Source organism: Gigantopelta aegis, chromosome 10, assembly GCF_016097555.1.
Source record: "Gigantopelta aegis isolate Gae_Host chromosome 10, Gae_host_genome, whole genome shotgun sequence".
Classification (NCBI taxonomy): Eukaryota; Metazoa; Mollusca; class Gastropoda; order Neomphalida; family Peltospiridae; genus Gigantopelta; species Gigantopelta aegis.
In genome coordinates, this window is record NC_054708.1 from 56,993,769 (window position 1) to 57,014,584 (window position 20,816).

The following is a 20,816-nucleotide window of genomic DNA, read 5'->3' on the forward strand; positions in this document are numbered from 1 at the left end:
GACATTCAATCTCACAGTACTGACATTCAATCTCACAGTACTGATATTCAAGCTGACATTCAATCCCACAGTACTGACATTCGATCCCACAGTACTGACATTCGATCCCACAGTACTGACATTCAATCCCACAGTACTGACATTCGATCTCACAGTACTGACATTCAATTCCACAGTACTGACATTCAATTCCACAGTACTGACATTCAATCTCACAGTACTGACATTTGATCCCACATCAATCCCACAGTACTGATATTCAGTCTCACAGTACATCTCTGTACATGTATTTTGTACAGGTATAACTACTTTTATTAGTAAAAAATTAAAAGCTGTTTTAAGTTCCTCATTTCTAGCTAGCTATCTGTACGAGCTGTCAGAATGACATGTGATTTGCTCATTACCTTCGCCCGGACTGGCTCGTATGATACTACTTTCTGTATCACCATCCACTGCCTCTAAGTATGTACTTGGAACCCAGCCTTGCTCGTCTTCACTGTGGACAAACCACCAACCTACAAAAAAAGAAGTTTATTTTGTTTAACGACACCACCAGAGCACATTGATTTATTAATCATCGGCTATTGCACGTCAAACATTCAGTAATTCTGACATAGTCTTATATAGGAAACCGGCTACATTTTTTCATTAGTAGCAAGGGATCATTTATATGTACCATCCCACAGACAGGATAGCACATACAATGGCCTTTGGTATACCAATCATGGTGCACTGGCTGGAACAAGACAAATACCCCAATGAGCTACCGATGGGAATCGATCCTAAACTGATCATGCATCAGACGAGCACTTTGCCACTGGGCTATGTTCCACCCCCAACTTACAATAACTTACTAACAATACCTATACTAGATGATGTAACTCACAATATACCAGCTTACAATAACTTACTAACAATACCTATACTAGATGATGTAAATCACAATATACCAGCTTACAATAACTTACTAACAATACCTATACTAGATGATGTAACTCACAATATACATGTACTAGCTTACATGATGATTTCTAACTGGAAAGTGCACGAGTGGTGTCACAAAGTGTTAGTGAAAAAAGTGTGTTCATGTAAAAAGCTTACAATAAAAATGTGGGGAAGGGCAGCATTGGGTCAGAGATAGGTAAACAAGGTGTAAAATCAGTACACTGAACATTGTCTGCAGGAATCTGTTCTTAAAAGCACTGATTCTAGTTCTAAACGAGATATGTTCTCCAGGAAAATGTTTTGAAAAAAAATAAAAGAAAATTTACTTCAGCAGGAAGGGGTTTCGATCCCCAAACATCCTCCCTCTGAATACACACCTGATAACTTTTTGCATTTGAAAGTTTGAAACTATCAGCAAACATCTGGATTCATGACCACAAGCATAAAGGGTTTGCCAACATTTATACTTCAAGAAAGAAGTTAAAGGAAGGGACAATTAAGGCATTTGGCCTGGTATGCATATTCAACGATATATAATGCACATTATTGCTTAATATCAACACGTATAATCGTATAGTTAATTAATAAAACAGTTAAATGTGACGACTATTATATATAACAGGCACAGCCATTTTGTACCATCTCAGTGAGTATGCCCTCTGGCGAGCTGGTGGTTACGTAATACTTAACGCGTCACGTCAGGAATGAGCCTTAGAACTAGAGAAACACAATCTACCTGGTTTTTGCGGGATGATAAATAGTCATACATTGCAATGTTCTGTAATAATACACATCCCAGTAAGCCAAAAGTTAGTATATCCAGCACTATATATATTATTTTTCAATACAAAATAAAATACCATTGTCAAAGTGGCTACACAACAAGTCGAAACAATTAACAATGTTTTGCCCATGCATAAACCTATGTACTGAAATGATACACGGAGTGTTTTCTTAGTTAATTGGACTATGCTGTTAGTTGCTTCTACCTTTGATTCCTGATTGGCAGGTGTGTATTTGATTGGTAACCAGACGAGCCAATTAATTGACGCGGTCTAGACACAAAAATACATACCGGTATTGTGGAATATTACCTGTCGCCCCTAAAATTGTAATGGACATGGTTTATTACTGTAAATAGTTTTGTAAAACTATTGATTAAGTAGACTTTTCCATCTAAAACCACAGAACCGACCAATTACGGAGTCCCAAAGAAAATAAAATTATCACTTGGGTATCGTGGGTTGTCGTTTTTGCTCCAACATAGCATATCAATAGGTCTAATAGTGTACATTTTTCCTTTGGATTATTAAACAGAGAAAAACACTATAACCCCATTTTGTTCCATTAATGCAACTTGAAATATATTTAGTTAAATAGTTTATTATATTATTACGTCATTTATGCTGTTTTACAAGTCAGGTTGATCAAAGAGAAGCGCCTTGTCGAAAATTACTGCTTTTCTTTACACTGTACATACAGGAGATGGTCAGGAGCTGACGTCACTTCGCCCCAAGCTATCCCACCGGATGCCACAAAAACAAAACAAAATGGCTGCCCCCAGTTAGCAGGAATAATCATGTTTTTTTATTAACTCTAAAATTACACGTTTTTCATTTGCTAAAGTGTCAGTATGTGTTGGTGGTCCGGGTATGCATCTTTCCAACACATAAGTCTCTTGTTTGAGTTGACCCTACCTTTAAAGGCATACTGTCACAGATTTAAGGACCTTATTTCTCTAAAAATGTATAATAAATAAAAATTACATTAACTGTACCATGATGAAGTGAAATCCATGTCAGCCCACTCGGCAATTTTAGTTTTTGAATTATGGACCATTGCCATAATTCAATTATTTTAACAAAATGTCATTAATAAATGGAGTATGGTGGTTATGAACATGGTTGAATAATGTACATTTAGGGACAAATCCAATTATTTTTGTTCAGGTAATGCTTTGTTAGACCATTAAATAGGTCAGTGGTCTGTAACAATATGCCTTTAACACTGACAAAAAGCCCATCGGTCTACAGGCTGGTAGGTACTGGGTTCAGATCCCAGTCGAGGCATGGGATTTTTAATCCAGATACCGACTCCAAACCCTGAGTGAGTGCTCCGCAAGGCTCAGTTGGTAGGTGTAAACCACTTGCACCGACCAGTGATCCATAACTGGTTCAACAAAGGCCATGGTTTGTGCTATCCTGCCTGTGGGAAGCGCAAATAAAAGATCCCTTGCTGCTAATCGGAAGAGTAGCCCATGAAGTGGCGACAGCGGGTTTCCTCTCAAAATCTGTGTGGTCCTTAACCATATGTCTGACGCCATATAACCGTAAATAAAATGTGTTGAGTGCGTCGTTAAATAAAACACTTCTTTCTTCTTTCTTTCTGACAAAAAGCTGTAATAATGAAACATTTTCTAGTAACTACTTGTGGTCAGTGCTCTTAACAGATACATGTATGCAGTGCTCGAAATAACAGCCTGTGAAAAAGGAAAAGCAATCCACTTTTTAGACTAGCAGATAAAATAGAAATTCACCTGCTGAAACCACCTACATGTAAACGGTGCAGGTCATTTCTCAAGAGAGATTAATGTTTGTATGATTATCTCATCTACTATTTAGCTGGTGATTCTGATATATTTTAATTCCATCATACTTTAATTAACATCACCAGGGCTTCTAGATTATGGTAGCCCCACTCCCATGGCTAGTGATATTCAGTGTTGGGCTAGTAAATAACTACTATTGTCATGCCCGACGACTAGTGAATTTTTTCTTTGTCAAATGTTGCAGTCTAGTCTATTTTGTAAATATGAATATCCTGCCCTCACCCCAAGCCCCCAATGTTAGTGTTTAAAGCTCTATTTCCCTCTTTAGATGACATATCTGATTATATTACTATTATTTAGTAAAATTGTATTAACTTAAAGTAAAGTAGGGCTAGTGAATTTTTAATCATGGCTAGTAAATTTTAAAAAATCACTGATCCCATGGCTAGTGAATTTGATAAAAATTCTAGAAGCCCTGCATCACAGAGGTCCTACCCCTCCCCTCACCTTGTGCTGTCTTATTTACAGCAGGCCATTTTTGTTGTTGTTACAGGGCTTCTAGAATTTTTATAAAATCCACTAGCCATGGGATCAGTGATTTAAAAAATTTACTAGCCACAATTAAAAATTCACTAGCCCTTTTAGTTAATACAGTTTTACTAAATAATAGTAATAATCAGATATGTCAACTAAAGAGGGAGATGGAGCTTAAAACACTAACATTAGGGGGATGGGATGGGGGCAGGCTATTCATATTTACAAAATACTTAACTGCAACAATTTTTTTCACTTGCCATAGGGCATGGTAATACATGTATTAGTTATTTACTAGCCCAACATTGAATATCACTAGCCATGGGAGTGGGGCTACCCTAATCTAGAAGCCCTGTTGTTGTCAGCAGAACATATTTCTGTTGACCTGTTATTTTACTTCCTACATTGTATTTCGAGCCCTGGTATTCAAACAGAATATCAAACTTGCTTTTCAAGAAAGTTCTTGTTACTACATGTTTCTAATGTACATACAAGGACAGCAAAATCTGACAGGAAAGGAAAGTAAATGTTTTATTTAACAACGCACTCAACACATTTTATTTACGGTTATATGGCATCAGGCATATGGTTAAGGACCACACAGATATTGAGGGAGGAAACCCGCTGTCACCACTTCATGGGCTACTCTTTTCGATTAGCAGCAAGGGATCTTTTATATGCACCATCCACTGCCTTTGGTGTACCAGTCGTGGTGCACTGGCTGAAGCGAGAAATAGCGCAATGGGCCCACTGACGGGGATCGATTCCAGACCGACCGCGCATCAAGCGAGCACTGTACCACTGGGCTACGCCTCGCCCCTAAATCTGACAGCTGCAACTGAGAATACTTTTAATAAGTTAAAAAAATATTTTGGGTTAACAACACCACTAGAGCACATTGATTTACTTTTAATAAGCTGCTTATATATATTCTCTTTGCATGGGTCAAATTAATAAAGCCCTATTTTTTCTTAAATACAGGTGTTTAAGGACTGTAAATGTATTTACCGGTAGTCACATGTGTGTAAGACTGAAATAGGCTTTGTAAATTTAGCCATACATTATAAGTTGTAGAAGCATCACGAGGGGTATATGGCTTTTTATGTACCCTCTGTGTGTTCTTTTACTCTGAGCCGAAGGCGAGGGGGTAAAAGCTCACACAGAGGGTACATAAAAAGCCATATACCCCGAGAGATGCTTCTACAACGAATTTATCTTGCCGACATGTTAAATCATATAGCCAAATAATCAAAATAACGCCAGACAATAATTGTTAACAATTTATTAATGGAGCCGTACCACGCGGACGCGAACGAAACCACTTGCCAGTGACGAAAAATAGTTCCATCGATAAACGAGTTTTTAACTTCAAATGTTTGTAATACGAAATTGTCTGAAACAGATATTAATAAATAAAAAAATAAAATAAAATAAAAAACCTTTTTTTATCAGAAATGTACATGTATGTAGTAAAAAAATAAAAAATATTAAAAACAAAAAACAAAAAAACAACTGTTGCTAATCACGAATTAATACAATAACACCACGACCGTAATTAGGTGGCCCAGTTCAACATTGCAGCTTTTAAAAGTATTGAAATAGTGTATTTTATAGTAAAAATAAAATTAATTATGTATACTTGATTGATTATCAATGTTATTTATAATCTAATTATTGCTTTAGCATTCAACGGCAAACAACCAATGAGATTAAAGAATTTTACATGAAGGTGAGATAATATTATGTTCTATTACCGGTATATTACCTATGTTATGTTATGTTTACACCTTTCATGGCATATATGTTTTTTATAAGTTGTAAACAACATATATAACCATAACCATGTAGCTTATATGTATCCTGTCTCTTTGATAATACAATGTGTTATGTTTGTGTTAAATATAACTGATAAACTGTCATTTTTTAAAAGATGAATACAAAATTGAATTCAATACTTAACGCTTGCTGTTATTAATATTTCAAAAGCCAATCAAATACACACAATTGGTAAAAATATATTTAACTTAGAATTTATTCTGAAACTGGCACTAAGCATTCACTGTAAAGGGAATTTCACATTACAAATCTCACATACCTATGATGTTATCATCTTTTTTTATTCACTGTCATTTACTCGTTAATTAATTACCTGTCAAGTCGTAGCTGTTAGCAGTGATTTTGAGGGCGTTACACTCTATCATATTTGAACGTAATAAACTGTCAACAAGTACGTTTTGTATTTAAACCTTGACCTTAAATATAAATACATGTACTACTTCCATAATTTCAATTATTACATTTCCATTGCAAGCAAACATAAATGTACAAAAACTAACTTCCACTAAGATACTGTTTGACAAATATATTTTCACATTTGCTATGTGACATAAATTCATAATTGAGATAACATAGGGAGACCGGTCTAAACATCTAATTATTTTTTAAGTTCAAGCCCATGTATCTAAACTTGTTTTAAGCCCAGGAGCAAAAAATCCGATTTATTATCCATATGGTTCAACATAACCGAGTTAATAATAATCATACAAAGCACATGTGTAATAACAAGTGTAATGACGTAATTTTGGGAAGCAACGTCATAACATGATATGATGTTGCTTCTCCAGTCCTAGCTCAGACTGTGCATTTAAAAATATGACATCATTTCACTGTCGCCTTTTAGTTGTGGCTGAAACATTTTGAGTTGGGTCTTGTTATAGATAAAGAAAACAACAATAATAATATGGATAATAAAGAAATTATTACACTCGCATGTGAGTCATACTGATTTTACGAAACTCATGTCAGGATTCATGTATTACCCTCGCTTTCGCATGGACAACATAATCCAGACACTCGTTTCGTAAAATCAATATGACACACAAGTTTGTATAATAATCTCTATGGGCTACATGCAATAATTCTAGGATTAAGCAATGGTCTCAAACCCCTTTTTTTAAATTTTACTTGACAACTGTTTCTGTCATATGTCTTTTCATGTAGCAGCTAACACTGATTTCATGTGCATCTAGCTGTCTTTATATCAACAATGGTCTTGCATACCAGTTTTACTTTTTCAAACATATTAACTACTATTATAAAGGTATTACACATGCTATCTAAAAGTAGTATGTTCATGAGGGTGAAAACTCACAATCAATTCAGTATACACTGTACACTGCTTAGCTTCCTGAACATGCTACAGCTATATCTAATGGTCTCACATACCTAATTCTTTTTATTTTTGCAACATTTCTTTATGTATATAACTAACACTAATTTGAAAGGTTTACTTCAGTATATCTGAGCTTATTAATAACCCATCGTTAAGATATAGTCTATGGTCTCACATATCTGTTTCATTTTCTGCTAACATGCTTTACTGTGTAGCTAAAACTAATTTGAACGACCTAAGTATATCAGTTACAATTTAATATAATAACATATCTATAACAAATGCTCTCACAAACCCTGACGTTGTAAATCACATTCGGGGATACATGTAATAAGACATTTTTTAAATGGTCTCACATACCTGTTTCACTTTTCTCGACAATTTCAACCACCATGCCTTGCTCTAACCGGATCTCTCCAGTTTCCTGTTTTTCATAATCTGCCACCACCCTGTACTGCTTCAGCTTTCTCGGTTTCGAAATCTTCTTAGCTTTTGAACTCTTCTTGGACTTCCTGTGAAAATTAATATGGTTTAACTTGGTTTTTATTATCAAGCAGTGTCGTGTAATCTGCTCCATCATCACCAAGGCAACTGTTTAAAATGCTATTTTTAAAAATAATAATAACAGCTATTTCCTCAATAATCACATGTAGATTGTCTTTGAAACTATCTTGAATCAGAATTGGAATAAAAATTAATCAAAGTCAATACATAATGACTTCTTTGAGGCCAACAGAATGGTTTAAAATAAATGTGATCAGACTGAGTATTTTCAAAGTTTAAGAATCTCTGATGTGAAGTGTCCACTATAATTAGAAGTCCACACAGTCCAGGTGTCTACTATACACAGTGTTCATCTAGAATAAAGCAGTTAATTGTGTGTTGACATGTCCATTAATTACAAGTTTTTTTGTTTGTTTTTGTTGTGGGGTTTTGTCGTTTGCTATCCACTAAATACACTTATCCTTGTGTTGGGATGTTCACAAAGCACAGGTGGCCTCTATATGGAGGTATTAAGTGATTAAGTTCTACTGTCTACAGGTATTTCCCGTTTGGCAATGTTTGCTCTTCCAGTGAGGAGAGTCCACGGAATACAGATCTCATACATACGGAGGACTAAATTATGTCTCTTGTATCCCACCATCCACTAAGTACAGAATTTTTTTTTTTCATTTGCCCTTTTCATTGATGTGTCCACTATATTGAGGTGTTCAAAGGTTCGATGTCCATTAATTAAGCATGGTCTTTGTATAAGTAGATATCCACTAAAGACCACTATGTTTAGGTGTCCACTAAGTAAGGACAGGTTTTATACAGGTAAAGGTGTCCCATTTAGCAGGTATCCATTAAATTTAGGTGTCCATTAATTACAGGTTTCCACCATGTGCTTCTTTCCTTTATTAGAGGTATCCACTTAATGTAAGTGTCCACTAATTACAAGTTTCCACAAAGTGTAACTATCTCTTATTAGCTAGGTGTCCACTAATACATGTAGGTGTCCACTAATTACAGGTTTCCACAGAGTGCTAGTGTCCTTTATTATAGGTATCCACTGAAGTTAGGTATCCACTAATTTCAGGTTTCCATTGAATGTAACTTTGTCCTTTATTATCTATCCACTTAAGTTAGGTGTCCACTAATTTCAGGTTTCCACTGAATGCTGAGGTATCCATATTTTCAGGTATAGACTGAGGTTCTTTACGTCTGATGAATCAGGAAGATCAATAGTTTTACACAATACATTTAAAATCACCACTTGAATCATTTAGGAAACACTTCCTGGTAAGCAAAAACCTTTTTGAATTCTTTTTCAACACCATACAACACACCTCTGAGCAACAGGAAAAATGTGCAGACTTTTATGAAATATTCACACCCACCCACAATCAATTATGTAATTATCAAAAGCAATCCATCTGAATAATCACTTCACAATCAGTATCACCAAAATCTAAAAATCTCCACACTCCCAATCCTTGTTAATCTCCAAATTTTATATAATCCTTTTTAATCTCCAAATTTTATATTTAATCCTTTTTAATCGCCAATCTCATAATCCTTCATTAATCTGACATTCGATGAAATCAGCGAGTTAATCAAGTGGTATAGATATGATAAACCACATCCCAAATAACGGGGTTATCATCAACATGTAAACAACAGCCGGAGGCAGAATCAGAATAAGGCCTGCGTAAAATGTGTGTTTAGTTCCTTGATATCACGTGGAGCAGTTCAAAGTGTGAGCGAGTTTTTAAACTCATCACTCCAGCATGTAACGGATGCATCAGTTGGTGGAGATGGCAGCACGAGAGATACGAGGTACAGTCACCGTGTTCGCATACCCATGGAGATCAGGAAATCTCACTGACATAATTTAATAATAAAGAGAGCAGTAAGGAATTGTAACAGACACAATACCACTTCCTAACATACAGGACTTGGTAAGATATCAGCTGTGTGGATAACGGTTTATAGAACAGTGGCGTGTTATATAACCAGGAAAGTAGTCCAGACTTGTTCTCCCGAGTGTAAACAGGCCTGTGTGTGCGTGTCATGCCACCCGACAAATCTGCACACACCATGTAAATCTATATGGGTTTAATAAAGTGCTGTCAGCTGTGTACACAAGTCACTGAACGTGACTTTTTTGCTGCAGTCACTCATTTACAACAACCACTATATAGTTTTAAAAAAAGAGGTGTTTTTTTGTTTAACACTACAGCACACTGATTTATTAATCAGCGGCTATTAGTCGTCAAACATTTGGTAATTTTAACATAGAGTCTTGGAAAGAAAACCCATTACATTTTTCCATTAGTAGCAAGGGATCTTTTATATGCTCCATCTCACAGATAGGACAGTACATACCAGTGTCTGATATACCAGTCATGATGCACATCGGCCCACCGACAGGGATCAATCCTAAACTAACCACACATCTGGCAAGCGTTTTACCACCGGACTACATTCCATCCCTACTCATGAAGAAGACCATATATTATTTGTTATTATTGTTAAAACGACCACTCATGAGTAAGACCACGGTATGGGTTGTTTAGAAATTACTGTAAACCGTATTAATATTGCGACATGTTTTTTTCGCGAATGTATACCTTAGCGCATGTTCGCGATGTGTAAATTTCATGAACGACCATTGACAGCTCAAAAAAAAAAGTGGATAAAGACAGCTCACTGTAATTGTTATAAAGTTACTGTCTGTAAATCAATATTCTGTTATCCTACATCAAGCAATTGTGCCTCATACAGAGTCTATAGAGGGGTTCGTTTCTGTGTTTGATGAAATAAAGCGGAAACGTGAAGTTTTTACCACGGGGTGGAGAAAGGCTGGACTAATTTAATTACTAGTACACGTATCTGTTAGCAATTCAAAACATTCGTAAGTAAACGAACATTAGTATTCACACGCTCAAGATTTATGTTTATGAGTTGGAACAACTACTAGTAATTATTTCTGAATATTTTTGTTTCTGATCAGTGTTAGTTACCAGTTATTAACTTATTTGTGTTACCTTTTGTAAAATGAATATTCTAATACAACTTTTAATAAATTGAATTATGACTGCATTTTGTTTGTGTTTGACTTTATGTTTTACTAGAAAATCGAGACATCACTTTAAGCACACTTCAAACTGGAAAATAGTGCATGCGTATTAATTTCGCGACATAAGGTTGGACGCGAACAACGCAAAATTTATACGCACGCATTTTTTTCACGGTTTACAGTACATAATAATCTATGGGTAGGGGGTCTTATAAAATGTTATGGGAAGAGGAAGCAGTGTTTGTCAAGAGTTACTTAATATTGTCAAAATAATATCTCTAATTTAGTCATAAAATCTTAAAATTCATTATTAAAAAAAAGTAAATAAAAATACAAACAAAAACCTCAGTAATACTGGTCAAATTATGTCAGAGACAATGAAATGAGTGGGGTCAACATAAGTGTTACATCACCATAAAGCAGGAAGTGAACTTTCCATTATATGGGAGGGTGAGAGGAGCAAATTTTGCATTAATTAATTGTTGAATGGCCACTACACTAATAATTTCATTGACAATAATAACAAGGTGGTCTTAGTTCTAAAATATAATGTGGTTGCCAGTTCAAAATTAGCTAAGAATTTTTAAAACAAATTTTAATTCATAATTATAACTGATTAATTTGGTCATTGTGGGTTTTTTTTTATATTTATTTATTGCCACATAAATTTATCACCATTAACTTTGTTCCTTTTTAGTCTAGTTGTCTTAGTTTATATAACAAAAATTTAAAGTATTTTTTTATTATCAAAGCCAATAGACCACATTGGTTTTATTAATCATTGGCTTTTGGATGTCAAACACTGCCCTCGGTGGTGTCGTGGTTAAGCCATTGGGCATAAGGCTGGTAGGTACTGGGTTTGCATCCCGGTACCGGCTCCCACCCAGAGCGAGTTTTAACGACTTAGTGGGTAGGTGTAAGACCACTACACCCTCTTCGATCTTTCTCAATCACTAACAACTAACCAACTGTCCTGGACAGACAGCCCAGATAGCTGAGGTGTGTGCCCAGGACAGCGTGCTTGAACCTTAATTGGATATAAGTACGAAAATAAGTTAAAGGAGAAGGATGTCAAACATTTGGTAATTCCGACATATAGTCTCAGAGAGGAAACCTGCTATATTTTTCTATTAATAGTTAGGGATCTTTTATATGTACAATCCCACACATGCCAGCACATACCACGGCCTTTGATATACCAGTGCACTGGCTGGAACAAGAAATAGCCCAGTGGGCTCACCAAAAGGGATCGCTCCTAGACCAGCCACACATCAAGCGAGAGCTTTACCACTGTGCCACATCCCACCCCTTATATGACAAAGGAAACTGTTTTAAGCATGATCACCGGCGTCAGTGGCACAGTCGTAAAGTCATCGGACTACAGGCTGGTAGGTACAGGGTTCGCAGCCCGGTACCGGCTCCAACCCAGAGGGAGTTCTTAAAGGCTCAATGGGTAGGTGTAAGGCCACTACACCCTCTTCTCTCTCACTAACCACTAACAAACTAACAACTAACTCACTGTCCTGGACAGGCAGCCCAGATAGCTGAGGTGTGTGCCCAGGACAGCGTGCTTGAACCTTAATTGGATATAAGCACGAAAATAAGTTGAAATCAATCAATTAAGCATGATCAAATAAAACTGTTATATTACACAACCTGTACGGGATTTAGATTACCAATAAGCTAGATTTAAGAACCGTTATGACCACTTAACACAAACAAGGCCATGTGTGTGCAGCTTTAGTGTTAAATATCCTCTGCATTCATTATTCGTAACTCACATAAACATGTGTTCAGTGAAGTAGAACAGCAATGAAAACTTCCTGCATGATCAGCTATCGGATATACGAGGGTGACAGCTTAAAAAGACTGTTTGATTACATATGATACCGTGCAACATGTTATAAATCTGAGTGACCAAACTGTTACATTTAAAAATGTATCACTCATATATCTTGTACAACAAGCATGTAGATCTTAAGGCAGTGTTCGAGATTAAAATTTTTGGGCAGTATCCCAGTTGGATACTAACTTTTCAAAATCTGGTATCCCACCTGAGAATTTAGTATTATATGGTATCCCGGTTGGATATTGGGTTCTTGAAGTCTGATATCCAAAATTAAATTCTGGTATCCCCGGGATATCGGGATACCGTTAATCTCGAACACGTACTGTAAGGGCAAACCATGTATAAGACTTAGTGTATCTTTATATGTATGCACACAGTAAAGTAAAGTTTGTTTTGTTTAACAACACCACTAGAGCTCATTGATTTATTAATAATCAGCTACTGGATGTCAAACATTTGGTAATTTTGACATATAGTTTCAGAGAGAAAACCCACTACATTTTCCCATTAGTAGCAAGGGATCTTTTATATGCACCATTCCACAGACAGGATGGCACATACCACGGCTTTTGATATACCAGTCATGGTGCACTGGCTGGAATGAGAACTAGCCCAATGGGCCCACCGACGTGAATCGATCCTAGACTGACTGTGCATCAAGCAAGGACTTTACCACTGGGCTATGTCCTGCCCTATATGCACAAAGATAAGAAAAAGGCCACAGCAAAAAAATATGCCATGGGGAAAAAATGGTCTCTACTGCATTTTCCACAGCTTAGGAGTTTAATTGTTGTCAGTATTACAGCAAAACATTTAAAATAATTTTAAAAGTGACTAAAATTTAAAAGTCCCCAGCAAAATAAATGCTGTGAAAAATTAAAAACATTGCAGATACATGTGTATCCATGGCACTGCTGAATGTTGTGGTTAATTACCAGGGTTGTATTATATATCCATACAGATGGAAATTCATGTATGTTCCTTATGCATATATTACTCCTCTGTATTATAAATGGCAATATTCATGTATATTCTTTATGCACGCAAATTCTCATATTATATACCCCAATATAGAGGGTAATTTATGTACCGGAATACTGCCTACAATGTATGTACACAAATGCATATATATTATATCTACATGTATGTGTAAGGGGCATTTTGTGTATATATTCGCCATGCACATAATTATCTTGTACATCAGTATTAAAGACAATTTACATAATTATATGTTCTCTGTATACACAAGTACATGCATTATACCTATATGTATATAGACCACATCCACATACAGGACATGTCACAGAGGTTTTTGGAGCACTGACACTTGACACAAGTTGACCGATATATATTTAAGTACATTTGTTGTAAATGGAATATATTTTCACAATACTCACATTTATTTATCTACCATTTAATCAGAGCCGTATTAGTGCACAGGCTGACTAGGCCCAGGCCTAGGGTGCTAAATGTTGGGGGGGGGGGGGGGGGGGGGGGGGGGGGGGGGGGGGGTCAAAATCTTGCAAACAAACAACATGATCAGATCAATCAGTCGTTCCTTGTTCGAGCCGTTTGAAAGGAAATGACTGAAGTTTCTTAGTACTTTCGTCTTTGGGCAAAATTTTGTCCTACTGTCTTGGTCCTATTCCTTTGTGTTTGGCATATCCAGATGGAACAAGAAGAACAACAATGAAAAGTAAGCTACTAGATATCTTCAGTGAGAACTGCAAGATTTTGGACCCAACCAAATTGCTAGCAAAGGAATCTGTCTCTGTTTATACAAATGTATCATTAAAACTACATTCCCTGGAATATTTTTTTTATTTAAGCATATAGAACAGAAAATCCAATTACGTTTGGTGCATATATGACACCGCACTCCGCATTGGTTTCACTACGCTGGCTTATCCAGGTCAAAAACAAAGCCAGTATTTTGAAAGTGGGACACTTTTGACGGGCTCGTACCGATCTCGGTTTTCATTGGTTTATCACAAGTATAAAATTCCCCAACAAGAGATCACGTGAGATTTCGCAATTTTTGAACAAATTTAATTGTCTTGATTGAGGGGTCGTGTCATATTTCCAAAACATATTTATATCCATAGAGGTATGGTACAACGCCTTTCCAGGGGTCGGTGATTGGGAGATTTGCCTTGAAATTTTGACAGTGGCCAGCTGTTGGCATATGCATTACATGTAAGGGTGTGTTACTAATTGCATAACGCTCTAGGGGTAGAGGAAGAGGGTACTGTGTTCAATTTACATAACATTTTTCAAGACTATATGTTATTTTTATTCATTACTTAGACCTAAAAAGGTGTTTTTTGGAAATGCACGGTCAGTCTAGGATCGATCCCCATCGGTGGATATACAAAAAGACCATGGTATGGTACATATAAACAATCCCTTGCTAAAAAAAAAATTGCGGGTTTCCAAGGCGCGTGTGCTGGGATTTCAGCGGGGTTGGGGCCATGCTCCCCCCAAAAATACATTTCAATTTTTTTTAAGCTTGGGCAAGTAAGGGTTTCAATCTCCAATACCATCCCCCTGCACATGCACCCAATTCCTCTCTAAGATTATATGTCAAAATTACCAAATGTTAGACATCCAACAGCAGATGGAAGGAAGGATAGGATATGTTTTATTTAACGAGGCACTCAACACATTTTATTTACTGTTGTATGGGGTCGGATGATTATTAAATCAATATGCTTTATCTCTGATGTTGTTAAACACCCCCCCCCCCCCCCCACTTGACCCTTTCCAAACGAAATAATATTTATTTGAATTTGTCACGTAAAATTAAGAAGTGAAAACATTCATTGTCTACTTTAGTATATTTTATTTTAAAAATATATACATGATTAATGTGTTACTAGTATACAAACTAAACTTTGAAAGTTCTACTAACACTTAATAAAATATCAATTCGGAAATAGGAAGGTACGACTGTCGATAATACGTTGTCAAGATCAAACCAGTTTTAACTAAAGACTCTAGTACCGTATCCTCAACCGAATGTTCTTCGTACAGCGCAAGATTTCTCTTTTAATTTTTTTAGACGAACCCTACAATGTGAAATCGGCAAACGCACGTGTTAACTGAAACTGACAACAGGCTGTCGTTTGTGCTTTGCCGAGCTATGGCGGCAAAGGCGACGAATCAAGCGTATACGTTTGACAATATCCGTTCATAGCGAACACACACGACTTTTTTAAAAGTGCATTTGAGCTTATATTTCACATTTGTACATATTATAATATGGTAACCAGCAATGTAACTTTAACCTGATGGCAACAGTGAGAGCTATTACGCAAATTCTCAATAATTTTTAATAATTGGCCATGAAGATATTCAACCTTCTTCCTGTTGGATACAAGAGAATTGACATTGTTGCTGATACATACAGAGGCAAGTCAATCAAGGAGACAGAAAGAAGTCACAGGGGATGTAGTGACCAGTACATCATTAAAGGCCCAAAGCCGAAAGTACTAAGAAACTTCAGTTATTTCCTTTCAAACGGCTCGAACAAGGAACGACTGATTGCTCTGATCATGCAGGTTTGGGGAGATAATTGTTCTCAATTAGTGGATGATCAAACTATTTACTTCTCTAAGACTGACAACTGTTACCTGGTCACAAATGAAGCTACATCAGTTGTTGAGATCCTTTCTTCTGATCATGGTGAAACCAATACCAAAATATACCTTCATGTTCAACATGCACTCTCAACCATTCCTGGTCCCATCATTATCCGATCACCATCTGGAGACAATGACATATCAATTATTCTACTGGCACTGTTTCATGATGCTAAATATGGCATATACCTGGATAATGGCCATGGCAACAGCAGAAAGATATATAATATATCCAGCTGTGAACTTCTCTTCCTGCCAAGAAGGCTCTGATTGGACTACACTCATTCACAGGAAATTATTATGTGTCTGCCTTTTTTCGAAAAAGGAAAGATTTGTTTCACACTCCTACAAAAGGATACCAAGTACACTGAAGCTTTTGCTGAGCTTGGAAGTGACTGGAATTTGGATGCCAGAATACTAGGTATATTGAAAGATTATGTTTGCAAGTTATATGATAGAAAGCACACAGAGAGTGTCAACACATCACGACAGCAAATATTCTGGGGAAAATACAACAAAGACAGACGAATAGTGACCTCACTCTGCTACCACCCTGCAAGGAGAGCTTGGCCTTACACATCCAGAGAACCAACTATGTGTGCTACATATGGAGATTATCGTCTGTTGCAGATTTCGATGCTCCAAACCCAACATTGTATGGTTGGACAGACGACATGTCTATTCAGTGGTCAACAACTCCATTCCCGGATGATGCTGTACTAGATACAGAAGAATCACAAGATGATATAATGGACTACTCGGATGATGATGAATACATCTGAATCAACATACTGAGCCATGAGTGATTTAACGAAAACTGAACTGAGTTACAAATGCCAAGTTTTGCCACTGAAACATTTGCAGCTAAAATTATACATATTATTTCATGTCGCTGAAACAGAACAGTGTTAGGGCCTCTCTATGGTAGTCCCATTGTGACACCTTTCTGCAGTGGTATATGGGGACTCCCCTTTAAAACTTATATGTTAATGGAGGGTTTTGTAATTTAGCCCCCCCCCCCCCCCCCCCCCCCCACACTTTTGGAAATCTTTGCTTTGGTTTTAATGAAAATATATGGCTACATACTTCACAGAGTGTCCAAACCCAATTCTGAGATGAGGGGTATACTTTAGTTTTTGATGTTAATAGCATTCTAAATTCGAAGATATTTCCACACTACATAAGCATTTTATTGCTAACATACTGGCCTTGGTAATAAACATAAAATTATTGACGAAGACTCCAAACTTTTATAATTATATCATTCGAAATGTGATTTTTTTTAAAAACAATTGAGGGGTAGGGTTTCTTTTCGAGTATATTCATATATACACCATGCATTGTTGATTAAATGTTTATATCTGTTGGAGAGCTATTGTATCCAGCTATCCAATGGTACTAAGGTTATTAATATATAACTTATTTGGAGATGGAGTAAATGCATATAAACCTTCACATCGATAGCGAAAACAAAAGTCGTAAAATAGGCCAGGTAACATCAAAGAAAGGGGTCAAACTAGTATTTTGCCCCAGAGTTGGTGCGATCAACAGGCAGATCATACTACAGGAACGTGTCAGCTACACAAAAATACACCCGCCTCCATCTACACCTGGACTATATCAGTAGCCTAGGGGCACCAAATACTTCAATACGTCTGCATTTAATGTGCATTAATTTGTTTCTCATACAAATTTCACTCCCCAGGTTACTAATTATTAGAACAATGTTGAGAAAACACTCCAAACATTTGATCTGAATTTAAGGCTCTGGGCTTAAAAAAAAACAGAGCTTAAATATGAGAATTGCCAGTACATGTAAGTCTAATTAATTATTTTTTTTTAAATTCCAGATACTACTTAGAAACACTAGAATAACTAGAAAAGTATGGCATAATGGTAAATAAATATTTGAATTATTTCAAGCAATTGTCAATTTTTTTTTTTAATAATAATAAAAATAAAGTTAATTAAAAAAACACTATTTCTGTTTATAATGAATGTCAGTGTGTACAATTTCAAAAAATATTACGGTAACCCAGACAATATCAAAAGTGCAAAAATAACATTTGAAAAATCACACACAAAAGAGACATTAAAAATGGTAATGTGTTACACAACACAGCACTGTTCACAGGAAAACAGCAAAACTAAGGTAGTCATTATTTAACACAAGCATTTGTTAATGTGTTACACAACACAGCACTGTTCACAGGAAAACAGCCAAACTCAGGTAGTCATTATTTAATACAAGCATTTGTTATTGCACAATTATAATAAAAAAATGTATTAGGGAATACCAATATGTTGTAACATCTACAAGTAAGTGGTATCTGGAGTAACGATGAACATGGTCAGTTTTCTAACACTTCCAAGCCATCTCAGACTACTGTGAAAATTAAATATAAAGAAATACAGCTACAGTTAATGAAAATTAATAGTCCATCCCACATGGAACGCCTTTTTCATATTATGGAATTTACTACAAAATATTTGTTTCTGGGCTGATTGTTTTCTAAGAGTGATAGCTCTTGTTAAACCAGGAGGTCTGCTCAGTCAGAATCTCAGTGCAAATAGAGACTATTGCTGTAACGACTGAAAGGGTGAAGTAAAAACAAGTGTCAAAATAACCACATATGAGACACCAAACAGATGCCATTCAAAATGTGCGGAGGTGTCACTGAAGAAACATTTTTGATAGTCTGACATAGGAGTAATCCTGACTATAGGACACATACCGGGTATCATGATCCAGGCATGTTTAACAGAGGATACACCCCGAGTGTCTTGTGAGCATGAGTTGATAAAAGTATGAAATCCAAGGCTTGCCGATATCACAAGATATAACAACAGTGGCGTGACGTCACTAATGTAAGGTTTAGCACTGAAACATACACAGTGACTTAACAAAATAATGTCTTGTGATTAAAATTTGACCAATCAAGATTATAAGAAGCGATATCTCCTATGAGAATATCGCAAATTATAGTGCCAGCGATATCTTCTACAAAAGCCTTTAAAGTTTAATGGATGATAAATAATTTAACTCTAAAACTTGTTTTGGTTGGCATGTTAAGTCTCTACCTTTACCTTTATTTATACCTTATTTATAGGAACAAAAGACAACTGTAACAGGATAGTAGATACAAACTGTATGACTGCAACCAAAGATATATGTCATATATACATCTAGATATACCATAACACTGCAATACATTTTGATAAACATGCAATGAAAAAAAGAGCAAATTTAAAGTAACAGAAATGTTGAACAATTAGTGCATCACTGTCAAAGATAGAAAGGGTTTTTGAAAATTAAAGTTAGCATGACAGTAGTACTCATTGTAAATAATATATGTCTCTCACAAGGCCACGGGTATCATGCATTTATACCAACATAAGACATATAGTGTTGAGAATATATAAAATATATGTATATTGAATATATTAGGTATCAGGTATGTAAGCCAAAGAGGCAAACTGAAACAAATAAAAACAAAGCAATTAAAATAAAAGTCCAATTTGCAACACCAATCACAAATCCAATGACAAAACAAAGATGATGTCTTGCCATTCACTCACCTAATTCTTGTGAAGAAATTGTCCTCGCTATACAACGAAATACATACGCTATAACAACATACATAAACATATGCTTAAACATGTATTAACCGTTTGTTTGTTTCGTTTAATGACACAACTAGAGTAAATTGATTAATTAATCATCAGCTATTGGATGTCAAAGATTTGGTCATTCTGACTCGTAGTCATCAGAGGAAACCCACTACAATTTCCAACAGCAGCAAGGGATCTTTTATATGCACTTTCCCACAGAGAGGAAAACACATACCATGTCTTTGATATACCAGTTGTGGTGCACCGGTTGGAACAAGAAAAAAAACAATCAGTTGAATGGGTCCACCAAAGTGGTTCAATCTTGCGATGCAAGCACCTTAGGCGAGCAATCAACTGACTGAACTAACTGTACTGGGAACATTGTCATCATGCGATGCAAGCACCTTAGGCGAGCACTCAACCGACTGAGCTAACTGTACTGGGAACATTGTCATCATTAACAAGCACCTTAGGCAAGCACTCAACCGACTGAGCTAACTGTACTGGGAACATTGTCATCATGCGATGCAAGCACCTTAGGCAAGCACTCAACCGACTGAGCTAACTGTACTGGGAACATTGTCATCATGCGATGCAAGCACCTTAGGCGAGCACTCAACCGACTGAGCTAACTGTACTGGGAACATTGTTATGATGCGATGCAAGCACCTTAGGCAAGCACTCAACCGACTGAGCTAACTGTACTGGGAACATTGTCATCATTAGCAAGCACCTTAGGCAAGCACTCAACCGACTGAGCTAACTGTACTGGGAACATTGTCATCATGCGATGCAAGCACCTTAGGCAAGCACTCAACCGACTGAGCTAACTGTACTGGGAACATTGTCATCATGCGATGCAAGCACCTTAGGCGAGCACTCAACCGACTGAGCTAACTGTACTGGGAACATTGTCATCATGCGATGCAAGCACCTTAGGCAAGCACTCAACC

At 36.4% G+C, this 20,816-nt stretch overlaps 1 protein-coding gene across 2 annotated transcripts in view; it reads right to left on the reverse strand.

Moving 5' to 3' along the window:
• The window catches only part of LOC121383338 (SH3 and PX domain-containing protein 2B-like), a 53,220-nt gene that overhangs the window by 16,178 nt on the left and 16,226 nt on the right, over positions 1–20,816 (reverse strand). Inside the window, exons 6-8 of one of the 2 annotated variants that reach the window (XM_041513302.1) lie at positions 19,831–19,857; positions 7,560–7,711; positions 405–515 (exon numbers count right to left, since the gene is read on the reverse strand). In XM_041513302.1, coding sequence (XP_041369236.1) covers positions 405–515; positions 7,560–7,711; positions 19,831–19,857 — 290 coding nt within the window. The remainder of the gene's footprint in view (positions 1–404; positions 516–7,559; positions 7,712–19,830; positions 19,858–20,816) is intronic. The other variant, XM_041513303.1, reaches the window with a different exon arrangement.